This window comes from Antechinus flavipes, chromosome 4 (genome assembly GCF_016432865.1).
Source record: "Antechinus flavipes isolate AdamAnt ecotype Samford, QLD, Australia chromosome 4, AdamAnt_v2, whole genome shotgun sequence".
NCBI classification, from domain to species: Eukaryota; Metazoa; Chordata; class Mammalia; order Dasyuromorphia; family Dasyuridae; genus Antechinus; species Antechinus flavipes.
This window is the reverse complement of record NC_067401.1, coordinates 456,390,131-456,409,688: the sequence shown is the minus strand read 5'-3', so window position 1 is coordinate 456,409,688 and position 19,558 is coordinate 456,390,131. Positions and strand designations below refer to the sequence as shown.

The 19,558-nt window shown below is 39.6% G+C and overlaps 1 protein-coding gene across 1 annotated transcript in view; it reads right to left on the bottom strand.

Annotated features, from left to right (window-relative positions):
- Positions 1-7,363: 7,363 nt before the first annotated feature.
- Positions 7,364-19,558, bottom strand: part of PTGER3 (prostaglandin E receptor 3) — a 71,816-nt gene continuing 59,621 nt past the window's right edge. Inside the window, 1 exon segment of the mRNA XM_051999425.1 lies at positions 7,364-8,366. Coding sequence (XP_051855385.1) covers positions 8,151-8,366 — 216 coding nt within the window. The 3' untranslated portion in view covers positions 7,364-8,150.

The window sequence follows — 19,558 nt, the reverse complement described above, 5'->3', positions numbered from 1 at the left end:
TCTCCACTAAAAATTATTAGAGATTCTACATAGCTTTTGTTTGTGAGTTACATAAATGATAAATAGTTTTGACCTTGAGGACTCTCTGAATGGATCTCAGGGACTCTCAAAGTTTTTGAGAGCCACTGATTTAGAAGTTAATTGGCTTGCCCTAAATCATACAATCAGAGACAAGTCTGGAAACCAGATCCTCCTGGCTTTGAGGAAAGCCCTTTGTTTAGTGCTTCCTCTCTAGGCATTGAATAAATGCTTGTTGAATGGGTGAATGAATGAAGCTTCCATCCTACTACAAAAGAATCACACAATACATACCGAGAATATACAAAGATCCTTGTTGTTGTTTCATTGTATTTTTTAATTAGGGAGAAGGTTTCCATCCACATGCTCAGGGTGAGGAAAGTCTTCATAGTAACTACTGAGCCATGCTTTGAGAAAGCTGAGGAGGTTGAAGATCTAATGGAAGAGACACATCTTTATTCTGTGTTTACTCTAAGGATTTTTAAACATCAACATGAGATTGGAAGTCTTCCTAGTCATCCCATCTACCCACCCACCACCAAGACAAACTTTTCTCAGGGCAGCTTCCTGAGCCAGGAGAAGGAACAGACCTCCCAGGTTCTCTCAAGGGCAGCCTGTCCTATGGCACACTGGCCAACTTTCCAGCCCCTCCCCTGGTTGCACAAGAAGCAGAGAACAGCTTTTCAGCACATTTGACAGTTAAAACACTCTTGTGTGGGGAGCACCCAGGTGGTGAGGGCTTTGGAATCCTATCACATGGGCTACTGAGCTGATCTCACTGAAAATCCCCCCTCTATGTGGAAAGAACCTGAGGGCTTCAGTCCTAAGTCGATTAGCCCACTGGCCAAGGCTGTGATAGACCCAGCTCTTTCTCCAAATGGCTGTTTCTCACCATCAACCAATGAGAAATCTATGTTCTCGATGAACAGCCATTAAGTGCTCTTCTATGTGCCAGACATCATTCGAAGTCCTCCAGACACAAAGGAAAAAATAAAATAGCCTCTGCCACTAGGAGCGTAAATTCTTTCAGAAGAGATAACATGAATACATTCATACACAGTACATGGCACACTTACACACACATATATATGCCACATTTACATACATGTACATATAAACATATACATATATAATGCACATACTCACATATATTGTGTTGTGTGAGTACGTGGGTACACACATACACTCACACACTCCTCCCGCCACACACACACACACCAATTTAGAAGGAGCACCAACAGCTGGAGGAGAATAAATCAGAAATGGTCTCTTGTAGGAGGTAGCAGTTGAGCTGAGTTTTGAAGAGAACTAGGACCCTCAAGATTAAGATGGTGAAAGGTAAGGGATTATAGACTTTAAGGAAAACCTGGTAAAGATCCCAAGTCAGGAGATGAGATATCATTTGTTGAAAGTAGCAGAAATGTCCATTGGGCTGGATTGTAAATGATTCATGTTTAATGATTCTGGAAAGGTGGGATGGAGCCATTTTGTGTAAGACTTTAGATGACAAGAGTTTTATATTTGATTCTAGAAGTAATAGGGAGCCATAGAATGTTTCACTTCAGTGTTTATTTACATCCCTTGTTTGAGTTATTTTCAATTTATTTTCATAATCCTTCTTAGGTTTGCTTTCTTTTTCTTCCCACTGCTCAGACCTCCCATAAACCCTGTGAGGATTATCCATGCTTCCAAACTGTAAGAGTAGGGTTAAAACTACCCTATTTTAGCTCTGACACCTTAAATAGCTAAAGACATTTTTGATGAATTCAAACAATTAGAACTGAGTGTGAATAACCATTTTGTGAGAGACTGGGTCTTGTTCTAAGCAATTTATATAAGCAGAATAAGAGATCTCAGAACCAGAGAAGATGCCAAGAGTCTAGATTTGCAAGATTAGAGCAAATATGGCATCCCCATTATGGAAAGTAGACAGAGGAGTAAGCTTGGGCAGAGAAGGGAGATATCAAGAAACCATCAGTTCCCCAGGGATCATGAAGCAAAAGGACCCAGACTGAGTCTAGTTCCAAGAAAAGGGGGTCTCTCTGTCCAGCTTTCTCTTGCCTATGCTTCTCTATCTAGAGACACTAATATAATCTGCTCAATCCCCAAGTGCTTCCATGGCTTTAGTTCTGGGCAATGAACTTTGAGAAGGACAGTATTAAACAAGAGAGTAGCCTGAGTATGGTAACTAGGATGGAGAAAGGCACAGATCCTGCAGCATGCTGAAGGGTCTTAGGCACATGAGAAGCATTTAATGTCAATTGACAATGTCAGTGTCAACTGATTGGTTGTTGGTTGATGGATTGAAAGGACCCAGAGGACACATGGCAACTGTGATGAAGTGTTTGAAGGATTGTCATGTGGAAGAGGAGTGAGATGGGAAGAAATACATAGAAATAAGAGGCAAATTGTGCCTTGATGTCAGGAAGAACTTCCTAGAAAGAAGAGCTATTCCAAAGTAGGAGGATCTGTCTTGGAAAGATGGCTATCCCCCATCGGAGGACAGAGAATGGATAGCCACTTGTAGGTGATGCTATAGCCAGACCTCCTTCCCAGGGAAAGGTTCTTACTAGAGGATCACTGAGGTCTCTTTGAACTCCTTGACTCTGTGACCAAATGAAGAAGCTTAGCCTTCACTTATTCCTCACTCTCAAAGAACTAATACATATTTAAGAGGTAAGTTACTCTTCCCTGCAGAATCATGTGATTTAGAGAGAAAATGAATCTTGGTAGGCTCATTTCTTCCAGTTCCAGCATTTTCAAAATAAGGGGACTGAGCCCTAAAACTGTAAAATGATGGTCCCCAAGTCATAAAATTTATAAATGACAAAGCAAGAATTGGGAGGCAGGCTTCCTGACTGCAGGCCCGCTCTCAGTGGGTTCTACAATCAACAATATCCTGGCTCTTTGCACTCAAAGGGGAGCCAAAGTCTCCTGAGCAGTCATCTGATCAACATCCAACTCTCTTAACACAGAGAAATGATTTAGAAAGCTGGTTATTCAAGCATTAAGTACAAACTAAAGAGCAATTTATTCATTATTTGACTTTGCTGGCCCTGGTCAGAATAAATCACCCTGACCTGTGCAGAGTTTAGTTTTCTGAAGCAAATAAATACAGCTCAGAGAAGCCCTTAAAAAGAATGATATAGGTAAATAAATCAGGCAGCCACCTCAACCCCAGGGGGCCATGGAGCCATTCTTTTTAGACTTAGGCAACTACAAAGAGAGATTTAAAAGTGGCCTAAGATTGACTTTGCCATGGATACAGGCACCTGGAAAGCCTAAGTGAGGTAAGTCACTAAAAATGTAGAAGGTAATTAGGATCCTAAAGTCCTGGCATAATGAGTCTGACTTTAGTTCCCAAGCCCTCCTAGTCACATCTCTCATTAGGTGCACAGGAGAAGTGTGAGATAATGGAATGAAAACTCTTTTTGGAGGTGTAAGATCTGAGTTCAAATCCTGACTCTATTTCTTACTACAGTGACTGACCTTGATCATATTACTTGGATTTTCTGGGCCTCAGTTTGCTCACCTACAAAATGATACTGATCTGTAAATCACCTTCAAGCTCTGATGATTACTGCCACTGTCTTTGCTACTACTGCAGCACCTCCTCTGAGGTTGCCATCCCCCAAGTCTCTGGCACCGATTGGTTTCCTAGGGGATGGCTATTTCAAGTTCCAGATGACAATGATCTAAAACTAGAAGTAATGAACCCCTACAGATTTAAAGTGTTCATCTTTAAATTAACTCAAAGTTAAGGTGTTTACTAAGATGAGAACCAGTTGCCATAAAATGTTCATTTTCCCTGTTCTCTTAAAAAAATTTTCCAGCATTCACTGGTGGGAAGAGTGGGCACCCACAGAAAAGAATGGCAGATGAATATCTCTTCTCTCTCTCTCTTGCTATATATAGATATATAGATAGCTCAAGCATTTAAGTGCTTGCTATGTACCAGGGTGTTCTGTAACGTTGGAAAAGCATTTTCATGGGATAAACAGGAAAAGAGCCCTGCCTGCATTTGGTGTCAGAAGACCTCAGCTGGACTCCCAGCCTGTCTGACCTTGAACAAATCTTCTCTCCATTTTTCCATCTCTGTATGTCTTTCCATCCTGAGAGCTCTGCTCCCAAACTAAGCCCCACTCTTTGCTCCCAGACTTTGAACCTCGTTCTCACACTGTCTTTCCTTCCCCAGAGTCTTTCAGAGGAAATCCAACCTTTGTGATGTCCGAGTCCACTCCTTTGAGTTAGGAGTGAGGGGAATGCAAGGAAATGGCCCCGGGGTGATCTCAAAAACTAAACAGTTGGCTAACCTTCAACTGCTTCCTCTGAAATCTGGCATAGGGAACAAAACTGAGAAATCAAAATGTTCTACTCAACTGAATTATGGCAGCCCATGTTTCCTTACGGATTGTGGTTTCAATGCTAGCAGCAGTAAATTCCCATTAATCCAGACTCTAAATAACCTGGCCACTCAGAATGCCAGAATTTGTTTTCATATAGCAAAAAAAAATTATCATCGATGTTCATTGTCATGGTCCCAATGCCTTGGAAAAGACTGAAGTGCTTTCTGAATCATCCCAGGAAGATAACCTAGTCAACTGAGGCATTAAATTAGCCAGAACATCTCACTCCCTCACCATTCATGATAAACAGGAGATTACTGCATAAAATATGCTTAGGAACATTGGTGTGAGCACTGGGTCTCACTGAAGAAGAACAAGAACTCAGATTTCTAGATTGTTTTAAGGATTATAGAGAGGCAGTCATTAAGTACTGGACTTCAATGGAGAAGAGCTAGGTTCAAATACTCCCTGGGAGTCTATTTCCTCATCTGTAAAATGGCAGGTGCTCATCCAGCCTCCACTTAATGACTTCAAAGACAGGGGAGCCCCAGCCTCCTGGGTCAGTCCATCCATCCATCCTCATGGGCCAGACTATTCTGTGACTGCCTGGAAGACTTCCCTGATACCAAGCTCACCTTGGCCTCTTTCCAGATTTAACCCATTACTTCTGGTTCTGGGCCACATCCTCTTCCAAGAGAGAGGGCTTCACTTGCTTCAAGACAGCCATCATGTTCCCCTCTGAGTCTCAGATTGGTTCTCCCTGGGGTTTATGTGGTGTAAACCCGAGGCCATTCTTTATCCTAGCTGCCCCCTTCTGATGCTCCATCCGGGGCACCGAGTCTGAGCTCTGGCCCTTCCAAGGACACTTGAGGATCAGCGCTCAAAGGTTCACTCCCTTGAGAAGATGATACAAACCCTGCCTCTCTCCTTAATAGCTGAGGAGCCAGGTAAACTGCCTCAAATGGTAGTCATCTTTAAGGCAAGGGGGCTGGGAGAAGAGAAAAGGGGGAAAAGAAATTTATGTGATGATTGAGTTGTATATTTGAAAGGAATAGCAAACACATAGTAGATTTTTAGTTTCATGTACATTTTTCTTATTGTACTTTGTTATGGAAATGCTCGTTTTATTCCATAAAATAAAATAAAACAACAACAAATGTGTCCCAAAAGATTGGCCAGCAGGCCTGGAGTCCACCTCTCTTGGAGCTCCTTGAGCCGGCCCCTGGAGGTATGGGGAAAGGGGGACCTTCCCACAATGACAAAATGGCAGCTTTGTGTATATAAATAATTACCTCATGTAACACTCTTCTATATTTACATGCATATGAACATCCTTCCTTTCACGTAGGTTTGGTTTGGCTATATACATACCCAAATCTTATGTGTATATTGTCAGAAGGTGGGATTGAGTCTCTGCTCTCCGTTTACTAGATACATGGTCTTAAAAGGGATTTCAAAGACCTTCTGGCTCTACTCATCTTTTAGATGAAGAAATGAGACCTAGAGAAATACAGTGGCTTGCCAAAGATCACATGGCTAATAAGTAACAAATTGAATTTGAACTCAAGTCCTTTGACTATGAATCTAGTCCCCATTTGATCTTCATTCACATGCCCTCTCTGGTCTTCCATTTCTTTCTCTACAAAAAGGAGAACTGAACTATGGGTCCCATACATAGTTTGCATTTAATAATTAATAAAATTCATTTATTTGCTATTGCTCCCCAAATTCTATTACTCTATTGAAATATATACTTCTGAAATGAAATTTCTTTTTCCAAGAAGGATCCTAGATTTGACCTAGAAAGAATTTAGGCCACCTAATCCAAATCTTTTGTTTTACAGGTTGGGAAACTGAAGCCCCAGAAAGGTTAGTTTCCCAGAGACATAAAATCAATGAATGGACTCTGTGATCCATCTGCTGCTCATTATTTGTGTGACCTTAGGTAAGCCCATAAACCTCAGTTTACTCATCTGTAAAATGAAAGGATTGGACTAGATGGCCTCTAATATCCTGACTAGGTCTAAATCAAGGTTTGACTTTTATAGCTGTATATCATCAGGAGACTAGGAAAACAAAGACTTGTGTTTGATTGTAATGTTCGAGCTAGCTTTCTGTCATAGTCTGACCCAGTCTCAGTCTGAGCCAGTCTCCTGCAGAAGTCTGACAGTCTAACAGTCTCCACCAGTCTCCCTCTGAGTCTGACTTTGTCTCCAGTTTAAATACCCTATTACAATTACATCATTACATTATACTGAGTATGTGTGAAGGACCCCTGTTCTACTATAATAAAGATTTAAATGGGCGTGCAAAATGAATATAATAATTTGCATCATTACAAAAATGGAAGACTAGAAGAAGTTATCTTTCACAATTTTGGCTGGGAGAATTCTAACCAAAAAATAAATAGAAAAGATTTTTAAAAAATAGATAATTCTACTCACATAAAAGGAGTGTTTTTCATGAATAAGATAAACTAGAGAATAAGAAAACTCTACCTCTACCTCTATATTAAAGATCTAATCTCTAAGATACTAGAGAATTGGTGCAAATATGTAATAACAAAAATCATTTCCCAATTCCCAATTCAATGGGTGTGACTGAATAGGTTTCAAAAGAAGAATTAAATTGAGACACACAAACACAAAGACAAATACCAATTTAAAAACTGTTTAATGCAAAGAAAGAACCAAAAAATACATAGAGGAATATAGATAGAACAGTTTTGTTAGATCCTGTTAAATACATATATATGTATATATGTACATAGATATAGGTGTATGTGTACAAGTGTATATGTGTGTATATATATATATAATGCACATATAATGCACATGTGTTTATATACATATATACACATTACATATATATGTGTGTATATATATATACACACCTTACGTATATATATACACCTTACATATATATATATACATACATATATATACACCATATATATATATATATATATATATATATATATATATATATATATATATATATATATATATATGTATAAGCTGGGTCTCCCTCTTCTCTTCCATGCAGGAACTATTCATAAGCTCAGTCCCATTACTTAAACAGCATGACAGCATTTCCAGCCTGGACCCATTTACTCCTCTATAGACCACAAGTCCTCCCTCAGGCCCTCATTCATGCTGACTTCAGAGGCTTCATGCATTGTAGCTCAGATCTCCACTGCACTGGAAGTGGGCTCTGTGGAGACTTGTTAAAAAACAAACTCTACATATTAGAAATTCAATTACTTATAAAATCTTCCTTTTTTTTTTTTCTTCTTTACACATTGAAATGTTTTTATTGTGGATTGTTAAGTACACAAAAGAGAAGGCAATTAAAAAAAAAAAGATGTTCAAGCATGCATCTTAGCTGTCGTATTTAGAACCTACTCTGTAGCTACTTTCCCAATTTCTATTCTTATTGGTGGATCTGGTGCCCAAAGGGCGGGTGACTACTATTCTCAGGACCTCAGGATTAACTCTACCCTGAATATATGAGTGTCCATACTCACAAGACTCCATCAATGTGCTTCCCTTTGACAATCAGTCAGTCAAAATTAGGTTTTTTTTAAAACATATTTACAGAGAAGATATACCCACTAGTTACAAAAACATTCCTCTCTGTCTCTTTGTATACACAATGTCCCTGGGCAGGGTGGGCTCAAAGTACAAAGGTATTGAGGTAGAGAATACATGTGACAAAGGGGTACCTCACAGCTCCTGGTTACTGGAAGTCCTTTTCTTTCTTATAGGATCTTCATGAAGTTTCCCTTCAGTGTAGCTCTCTGCTGACCTTGGAGGACAGGTACCTTTGTAGAATCCAGAGCCTGCAGGTCTTTCTAGCACAAAGAAAACCCTTTGAAGCTGTCTTCTCCTTCAGATAGCCATTCTTCTGTATCTGGCTGGGCCCATGTTCATCTACATGTGTCCTCAATGTGCCTGTCTTTACTTCCCAATGGATGCCTTGTCTCAAACTGGTCTCTTCTCCCTGGTGAATTATGAATGGAAAGGGGGAAGGAAAGAAAGTGAGAGAAACTCTCATTTGCCCTTCTGAAAGGGATTCTCTCTAAGCCTGGAGTTCTTCACCACTTGGCTAGCCCACTGGTTTACCACTTCACGATCCCCTCCTGTAACTATTCTAATATTTCAACCCCTAAGGGGTATGATTAGTTTGGTCAGCCACTTATGCTATTCTCTTCTTGGACCATCAAATAGTTTGCACCTTAAAAATGTAACAGAATATAGACAATCTCTGCCCCCCCCAAATTTTTAAAACCAAACCATGTCTGTTGATTGATCTCTTGATTGAGATGTAGGTAGCTAACACTTTTAATCAAAGGAAGTGTACTTATTTCCTCTAAAGAAGACAGAGGGAGTAATTAGATCATTAGAGAGAATTTAGGGTGTCCAAATTAAGAGGTGGAACACAGTGGGCTATTTCTTTTGTTTGAACAAACCAAAGGAGATGTTGGTGGGAATAATAGTTTCAAGAAAGCATCTTTTCCAAAGATGTGGGCACTGATGTTCAGCCCTATTTTTATTCAATAATTCTTCCAACTCTAACAGACACCATATGCTTTGTTTACCATTTTCCTAGAATTTCAACTTTTGTTTCACAATTGCTATAAAATGTGAGTTGGAAAATTGCTTGAGGGAAAAGATTAGAATTTCCATCCACGTGAAAGGTACTTTCATTAAAAAAAATATGTTTCTAATAAATTTGCCTAAAACATAAAATAAGATTGTTTTTCTTCCACAAGTAGAAATGCAAATTAAAATAACTCTTAAGGGTTTCCAGCAAATTGCATGTGCATGTGACAACCTCCCCAACCCCCCCCATCCCCAAACAGGAAACTACAATGATGTAAGGGTTTTAGGAAGTCAGACAAACTAAAATATTGCTGGTGGCATTAGGAATTGTTCCCAACCGTCTGTATTTTAATTTAGAATTACGTGAGGAAAGTGATTAAACTTTCAACCTCTCACCCCCTCACTCCAGGAAACTCCCACAATACATGCCATCTCCCCATTCCACGCCTCTTCCTTGGCTATCCCCAGTGTTTGGAATGTTCTCTGTCCTCATTTCCATCTCCTGGTCTCTCTGACGACTTTCCACAAGAAGACCTTGCCAATTCTCCTGAATGCTAACACTTTCCTGCTGGGGTTATTTCCACTTTCTCCCATCTATATCTCACTTATGTGAAGTTGTTTGCCTGTTGCCTCTTCTATTAAGCTGTGGGATCCTTAAAGGAAGAAATAGTTTTGACCTTCTCTTGGAGGAGAGTATCCCCAGATCTTGACCAAGTGCTAGACAAACACTAAGCATTTACTAAATGTTTATTTACTTAGTCAGAAATATATGCTCTATGCCAAAAATGCCTATTTTTAGGTATATCTTTCTTTGTAGTAAAAAAAAAAAGGAAGCAACCGTTTAAGTTATGGAAAGATTAAAAGAAATCTGCAAAAATTCTGGTATGTGAATGTAGCAGAATATGACTGTCCAGTAAGTAAGAAATGGCAAATATGGGAATTCAAGCAAGCATGAGCAGATTTGCTTGCAGCAAGGCAAAGTGAAAAAAGAACCAAAAGAACGAGACATTGTAATGTTCTTCTCTAAAATATAATCTTCTCTGGGAGTGGGTTTCTTGGCGGGGGGGCTTCTGGATGCAGCCTTTCTTTCAGTTCAGTGTAATCACCCCAAATGCAGCCAGGAGTTAAAGTCTGCATCCTTTAAAGTCTTATCTCTTTTCCTGGGGCCCAGTTAGCTTTAATAGAGGCCTATCTCTCTCCTTGGTAGTGAGAGCTTAAGCTGCCTTCTCTGGCTTGTGAATCTCCTCGACTGAATCCTGGCTGAGGCTCCGAGCTTCTAGTGGGCTTCTCCTCTTTGGCCCTAAGAGCTCCTCTTTATATATGCTCTCTTAAAGGTGTGAATCTTGTGGAATTATAGTAAGTACTAAGTACATGTAAATTAGAGAATCATTATCTCATCAATTCCACTGACTTGGCACCTTGTAAGAATCCTAACATCTCCCCCTTTCTTTTGATTTAGAACATAGGTGGTCATGACCTCCCTGACTTCTCAAGGAGGTGAGAACACAAAAAAAGAAGGTGATCACACCTTCCCTGACTGCTCAGAAAAGGAGTGAAAACACCATAAAAACATGGTGATGGAGATGAAAACACCAAAGGAAATAGGAAAAGGACTAATGACGAAGTATATTATCTGCCTCCAGAGAAAGAACTGATATAGTTTGAATGCACACCAAAGTATGTTATGGGCCAGAACTCTGTACTTGAAATAAGGATTCTTACAAGGTGCTAACTCAGTGGAATTGATGAGACAATGGTTATCTTGTTTAGCATGATGATTAATAGTATGATTGATTTTATTTTACAACAAATAATGGTTCCCTAGGGATATAATGATTGGCTTATACTCAATATGATGAATGGATTTAACTGTACTAGAGCATATAAGCTGGGACAAACTCAGCCAGATTAATTCCATTTCCCACCTTTGTGGTGGCTGGAGGCTGGAGCACAAGCCCTAGGATTAGAGATTCACTCCATCTTACCCACTGTGGTGGCTGTCCTGTCCTCCTGCATTTCCTCCACTGAGACCAAGCTAGCCCTGACCCCATGCAAGGAGACAATTAAGAATTTGAAATTTAAACCTGGCTATTCTCTTGGCGATTACTGAACTGAAACAAAGGCTAGTCCCAAAACCTCCAGAAAACCAACTAGAACACTACAAAAGTATACTATTTTTCACTTTGTTTTTTTCTTTTATTCAAGTCTTCTTGTTTAAAAATGTCTAATAAAGAAATGTTATACATGATCGCACATCTATAACCTATATCTGATTATTTAATTGTCTCTGGAAGGGAAGGAAGGAGGAACCAAAGAGGGTCTAGAATTTGGAACCCCAAACTTTAAATAAAATGCTTTTAAAAATAATCTTGCTTTAAAAACTAATCTTGGGGCATTTCCCTAATTTTATTCTGCCTCATTTCTCTCTGTCTTCAGTTTTTCTCTGAATACCTTTACTTCATTTAAAAGCAGCAAATAGGCTTGGTAATAATTTATAAACACTTGGGAAACATTATTCATGCTGTGTTTATTCTCCTCAAAACACAAAAGAACAAATAAAAGTAATCAGACAAGATCATAAACTGAATTTGACCAGATTTGTATTCATGGTAGGACTCTGTTTTATGAGCTAATATAGCTCATGAAGCCAGTAGAGAATTTGTTATCAGACATTCTCATTTCAGTGCCTGGAAAATAACCCCTGGCACTATTTTCTGTAATTTAGTCAAGAGAAATGTATGATCAAGAAAGCACATCAAAAAAATGACTGATGGAGAAAGGAGACAGGCTGGTCACAAGTAAAAACAAGAGTTCCAGATGCTCCTTTACTATTCCAACAAAGCCAAGAAAATTGGAGAAAGCCCTCCAGCATGGAGTGTGCACCCTTTTAGTGTAATTATGGGAAGACATGCAGAAGAGATTCCACAGACAAGAACAGGTTGAAAGATGCATCATTAAAAGGAACATTTGTCTGTGAAACAACTGATTTAAGTACTGCAATTTTTGAGAAGAGGAATAACAAAGGCTTTCTTGTTTTGCAAGCACAAGTTTGAAAACTCCTGTGCTAATAATAATGCATTTACACAGAAACCTTGAAAGTCTAGCTTGGAGATTAAACTCAGAGTTAGTGTATTCAATGTCACACAAAGCAGAATAAAAATCTATTTTTGGATTCAAGTATTAAGATCTTCTACTAACTTTGAACGAACCTTCCTGTATTAGAATAGTTCACACATCATAGCAGTTTTCTAATGATTCTGACTCACTGCCTTCAATTTTCCAATGAGGTAATAGGATCTAATCTGTCCATCTGGATTTGAGGAGCAAATATAACTTGGAAAGATTCAGAGAAATTCACAATCTGGCTTGAGTGATCTCAGGAGAATCACATATGAAGGATATAGTATCGAGACACAGGAGCTGTTGGAATACACGGGAGCCACTTGATAGTGGCTACTGGAGATCCAACCCAGAATGGATCTCCTCTTGTGAGAGGATGGTACAAGGAGACTGAGAGGCAGTTGCTGTTCTCTCACTGAGAGGCTGCTCTATTATCTGACCTCTCTCTCTCTCCTCTTCCCTCTGCCTCCAATTTATCTCATTCGCAGATTGCAACACCTGTGTCAGCTTCCCTGCAACCCCTTCAGATGTTATGATCCACAGCTGTGGAGGCCCTTGGAGAACTGACCTATCCTTAACGATACAGGAAAAATGTACCGGAATTTATTCCTTGTCCTGTCCACCTTGGAATCACAGAATCATTCCTTAGAGAAAAAACAACTTCATTCAAGACTAGGTGATGTTAGTGATGATTTAAGTAACCTTGAAATTCAAAGATCCTTCCCTATTGAGGGTCACTGGCTTTCCTCTGGCTTAGACCAATGTATTTCTCTTAAATGTATTCCAGCAGGTTACAAGATCCCAGAATTTCAGGGTTAAAAGGGACTTTACAAGCCATTTAATTCACTCGCCTAGACAAAAATCTCTACAATAACTGGAATAGTGGAAAGCATTCTGACCCTGGAGCAAGAGAAGATGGGGATAAATCCCATTTTTGACATTTTTCACTTATCTGACCTTGGAACAGGTTTTGAGCCTGGACCCAGCTATATAATCCAAGATAGGGTAAGCTAAATATTGCTTATTACCTCCATGAATGTTGGGTTGTAAAATCTCAGAGGGCAGGGACTCCTTTTGCACTTTTTGTTATCCTCAGTGCTTAGAACTGTGCTTAGAGTGGGTGCTTAATAAATGTAGATCGATTGATTCTTAACCCTAACTGTCACTTTCCTGAACCCATGTATAAAAGCAAGCATTAAGATAGAGGATTGCTAAAGTTTTTTTTTGTTTGTTTGTTTGTTTTAAAGCTGTTTTTCTCCAGTAACATATTCCCTGTAACATTGATAATGAATGATTCTTTGTATATTTTTTTTTTTTGGGAGGAGAGTTGAGTGGTTCATGTGGACCTTTGAATTTATTGGATACAATTAGTGCAGAAACTCTCTCCACTAGTTCTAGTCAGAAAGAGCTAACGTTCTTTTGTCTAAAGTCTTTGGAGGATTTCTGGTCCATTGGGAGGTTAGTACCTTGTTATATAATCCGTCTGTGTTAGATTTAGAGTCTTGTGCCCTGGACTTCCTGGCTTTAAGGCTGGCCCTCTATCCATGATTTTTCTATCCATGCTATTTCTTGCCATGTTATTTTTCAAATTCAGGTTCTTTATTGATTCCTGAGGAGAATAGCTAGGAAAGCACACAAATGGCTGAGTTGGTAGTCTAGAAGAGAATAATAATAATTTACATGTACATAGCACTTTAAATTAATCATTTCCTCTAATTCTCACAACAGCCCCATGATATAGAGAATGCAAGCATTTTGCACTTGGGGAAACTGAGAACTGAATGATTAAATAACTGGATCATTATCATTCAGCAAGAAAATGTCTATGGCAGAATTTTCAACCCATTTCATAAAATCACAGAATCAGAGAGCTGATGGGTACTTTAGAGTCTAACTGCCTCATGTTACAGATGAAGAAATTGAGTCCCAGAGGGATTAAATATTTGGCCAAAGTCATGCAGATAATACCTGTTTCAGTCAAGATTTGAATCTACATCTTCCCTTGCTTAGAGTATGACTGGAACTCAGATTCTGTGGTGTTAAGTTCTGTGTTCCAAGTTCAGTCCATCTACCACAGTGCACTGTCTCTCAAAAAAACCAAATATTTGTATTTATGTATTATTGAAGGGTTTTCAAAGTATTCTCTTCAAAACAATCTTGTGAGGTAGCTCTTCTAATGAGTATTATCATTCTCATTTTACAGATGAGGAAAGAGATTCAGGAAGGTTGATCAAAGTCACACAACTAGTAAGGATGAGAGGTAGGAATTTACCTAGTTATTGGTGGTGCTGCAGGGAGGGTCACTGAGAAGGCAGAGTGGATAGAATCAGGAAGATCTGGGTCAAATCTTTCCATTGCCATGAAACATCTTGATTTAGGCAAGTCATTTAGCTTCACGGTGCTCCAGGAACTAACTCCAGCTCAAGTAAAATCAGAATTAAGATCAGAGTTTCCTCACTGGGAGTTCTCCCAAAATAAAGGGATAGGCCTAGTATCACTTTCCCACTTCTTCCCTGCCTCTTCTTCTTCCCCAAAGGTTGAGGATTTACTTTGGCTGTTTTCAAATGGCCAGTGGTGTTTCCTGAGACTTTTTTGACTCTGACCTTAGGTCAAACGTGACTTTTCTTCCTGTTTTCTTTGAGAGGGGGCAGTCCCTCATTCCTGGGTGCCCTCTTAGACACATGGTCTTCATTTAGATGATTGAGGGGATCATGAGGCTGCATTGATTAAATGCCAGTGGTCAGGACATGGCCACAGAAAAGAGAATTTACCCTTCAAGCGTTTGCCTTGGCAATGACTCACTGACCTGGGTAAGTCAAATAAAACTCTTGGTTATTTCCAAAAAAAACAAAAGACCAACCTGTACCAAGAGCTACCACCAGGGTGGAAAATAAAGCCTTTGATCTATGGTTGCAAATTTAGAGTTCACCCATAGAAACAACAGCCTAATATGCATCAGTAAAGATAATTAAACTACAAAGCTACCAAAGAATCAGAAACAAAATCCATGCCCATTGATTGAGAAATGGATAAACCAGCTGTGGTACATGAATGCAATAGAATATTATGGAATGAGCTGCAGAAAATGATGAATATGACATAGAATCAAGTAAACAGAGCCAAAGAAGCAACATACACAAGATGGCAACATTGTAAATGGGAATAACAACAAAATAATTAGGAGAAAGTGTTGCAAAAATACAAATAACCAATTTGATCCCAAAGAAAGAAATGAGAGGGAACAAAAACTCTTCTTCAGAGGGGAGAAGTCCATGAGGGAGGAACATTACATAATCTGGGGGCAAAAATAGATGCATTAGTGGTGCTATAGGGAGTATCAGGGAATAACAAAGTCAGTGAAAGCATCTCATTAAAAAGTCAGATCTTTTCAACATATTGCTAGGATTTTTTTTCCCTCTTTTCCTTTTTTCTGCAAAAAATATTCTTTTTCTGTATCAGATTTATTATTGTCTTGAGGAAAGGGAAGGGATGAGAGGAGAGAACAGACTTTAGAACTCAAAAGCTTTTTTAAAAAATGTTAAAAAATCTTTTTTACATGTAATTGGGAAGAAAAATAATTTTTTTTTTAAAAACAGGGAAAATATATTTTAAAAGTATTCTTTGTTATATGTGTTACCTCCCAGGAGAGGAAATTTCACAGAGTTTCAAAGGAAACTAATTATATTGAAATGCAGTTAAGCAAATATTTTTTAAGCAAACAAATTTACAGAACTGTAACTAAGAAGGCCTGCAGTGCATACATTTAGTTCTATAATATTTTAATGTTGGGCCAAGGCAGGGCATTGCCTACAGGGCAGTCTTCCCTAGGAGACAACTTTATTTCATACCTTATGAGTGAAAAACAAATTGGGGAAACTCTAGCTGGAACTGGATTTCAGTTGTTCTTTAGGCTTCTGTGATCATACTTGGAGCTTGAGATTTCCTATTCCTTTCCAATGGAGAGATAACTATTTAGTTTGGGCTTTGGGAGTGCTGTATGTTCTGAGCAAAATGTCCTGCACTGTTCTAATGAGGGCTGATCAGATTTCGAGAAAACAAAAGGGGGAAAAGCTGGTACAAGAGGTTCTCTGCCAAGGGCAGAGCTGGCCAAGCAAATCAGCACCGAACATTTACATCTCTCTCATCTTCCTAGCAACAGAGAAGGGGGACTTAGAAATGGCATCTGGAGACCTGCCAGATCCTTCTCCCTTGGATTTGGCACTTTGCTGCAAAGTGGGACCTTGTCTGGGACGAACTGCCAGAGCCAATTTCAAATTCAACCATTTGTGACTATGAAGAGAAGAGGAAACAGGTCTGAGGCAGCGTAGTGCAGTGGAGACCCTGCTCAGGTTTTGTAGTGAGAAAACCGGGAGTCAAACCCTTGCTTCGTTTTTCACTATTTTTTTGACCTTGCCAGTCAATTAGGCTCACAAGACATCAGGGTCTTCAACTGTAAATCCAAGAGGATTAGATCAGATCTTTCAGGCCCAACCAGCTCTGAAGCTGATCCTATGTTGGAGTGAATTTTAGGGATAATGAAGGTCAGGTCAAGAGGATGAAACCAAAGAGTGGGGTCTATGCCAGTCAGGAAGGCTGAAACTCAGAGATGGTAGTAAGTGAAAAGGATAAAACAGACGTGACATGGGGCAGCAATATTGGGGAAAAGAGTAAGATCCCAGAAGGGAGAGGGATCAGATGGGGGGGAGGAGTATTGAGAGAAGTCAGAAATGTCAATACCATTGCTTATTTCTTCTCAGATATCTTCAGAGCACCTCTCAAGTCTCTGAAGCTGGACCCAATAAAAACCTTGAATGGAGAAGTGAATCCCAAGATCAATGAGGGGACATTAAGGAAGCACCAAAGTACTATCTTTAATTTTGTCATTCCCTGATAGGCCCTGCTGTTGCCATCTCCTCTCTGGCTCCAAAATGATGGTAGATTGATAAATGGGTGGATTGATGATGAACAGATAAACAGTTAAACAGATGGATAGATGAATGGATGGTTGTACGATGGATAGACAGACATACATACATGAGGATGGATAGGTAGATTAACAGATACTTACACAGATACTTTGATCATAATCCTTAAATCAACAAATACCTAGGTCAATAGGTGGATACTTTGATGGATAGATACATCAATAGACACTTAGAAAAATTTGATGATGGATACTTAGTTATATTGGCATTTTAGGTATATGGGCTTCTTTCCCCCATAGAATCCATAATTCTTGAGGTCAGGGCTAGCTCACTTTGTGTCTATATGTCCTAGCACAGTGCCCAACATGGAGCAGGAACTTAATAAACACATATGGAAGGATTAGGGTGATGAGCCTGAGTCCAAGCACAGGCTATTCTACTGACACCTTATGTGCTCTGGGATCTTACTGAATATCACATAATAATCCAGCTTCTACATGTTTCTTGTGTCATGGAGGTAGAGGGAAAGAGATGGGAAAGGAGACTTGAACCAAAGAGACTTGAACGTGGGATGGAACTGATGCTTATTCAATAACCTTTAGAGTACTAATAATGAAGAAGGCTTTTACTTTATCATTCTTCCTCATAGACAAGCATGTCAAGACTTTTTGAGCCTCTTCCTTGGATTTCCATCAGGAAAGAGAGGGGATATGTTTCCCTTCCCCTTCACTGGAACCCATGGCAATCGGGAGAACATGGCAATGAGCACACGTGCTGATGTAACCTTGCATGAGAATGTACCTAAAGTCTCAGGTTGCCTCTGATGCTATGCATGCTTTTTCCCTGAGATGGTTGTTTCTAACCTTGGTGGCCATCTTGGGAGTTGCAGAGTTTGAGAGGTCCTGGTTCTGGGTGATGATTGTTCAGTAATCAGTGCTTCTGGCAACAGTTCTACCTCTTCTGGGAGCAGATGACCGCCACTAGGAGATGACCACCATGTCATTTCCTGATTTGTCAGGAAACATGAATCTTGAATGAGTTACTTAGCACTGAGCCAAGGTGGAGGTGAAATGGCCATTCTGCAGTTCCACTGTGTTCCGTATTTTTAAGTTATCAACCTTCCAAGAGAATATAAAAGGAGTCATGAGTTACTATTTCATGCTTTCGGTATTTGTTAATGTACATTTATGAGTATATGTGTTCCACCTTGTACATTGAACATCTTTCTAGAAGTGACTATATTAATCTCTTTAGGGGAGACCTTAGATGTAAGTCAAGCCTAAGCTTTAAGAGGTCTCACACACACATACACACACACACACACACATACATACACATGTGCAACATTGAACATCTTTATAGAAGAGACCATGTTAATCTATTTGGGGGAGACCCTAGATGTAAGTCAAGACTAAGCTTTAAGAGGTCTCATAAACACACATGTAATACACATGTGCATTCCTACCGTCAGTGTACAAACACACACATGCCCATGCACACACAAGCACATAGATATGTGTTGTCCACATATAGTGCACACTCACACATGCACATACAGACTCACATATGCACACATGTGCACACACAGTTCTAGGAACCATACTCTTCCAGAAAATGTGAGGAAATATACACACAGAGAATGTGGCTGACCCTTTTTTGGGAATCCAAACTTGGAGGTCCATAACAGCTCACAGCTGTTTATCCCCTGCTATCTGAAGGACCTTGGGGTAATCATTTAAACTCTGTGACTCTCAATTTCCTTATCTGTAAAGTGAGAGGGTTGAATTAGTTTTTAAGGTCCTTTCTAAGTAGAATTGGATTAACCTGCTTCCAGGATGATTTAAATTTGACCTTTGAGGTCCCTGATGATCCTGAGATTCTGTTTCCTACTTGTAGAGGGCCACAGACAGTGGGGGAATTGTGGGTGAGATATAAGACCCTTCTGCCCAGAGGGAACCTGTGACAATGTCTACTTTGGCTCTCATTTCCCCTTGGGGGCATCTCAGTCTTCCTGAGAAGTCAGGGGGCATGACAAGCTATGTTCTGCTTGAAGCAGAGATACATGCAAATAAAGAGGCATCCACATAATAATAGCAAGGTGCTCATAGTTAGCCCATGCTCAATGTGATGTGGTGATGTAAAGTATTTAAATACCTTTACTAAGGTGTTTAAGACTGAGAGAGCCTGAAATAAATGGACTCCATATTTGACCACATGGGTTCCTGCCTCATCACTTCTTTTCTAAGACCAAGGATTTGGGCTAGTACTGAGAGCCTCCAGAGAGCTAATCCAGATGGTACACCTATTCTTCATCCTATAAAGGGGAATATTGTATATATTCATCCCTTGTGTAAGTTGAAAGCTGATGACATACTTCCTGGTTTTAAGATTATTATTTGGTCTCACAAATGGGGAAAAGGGTGCAAGAAAGAAAAAAATGAACTCCTAATCATGATAAACTTTATGCTTACCTTCCCTCACTGGCCCTGGGCTTTGGGCTGAATGTGGAGGCGCAGGTAGGAATTACTTATGATTGTCCACTGCC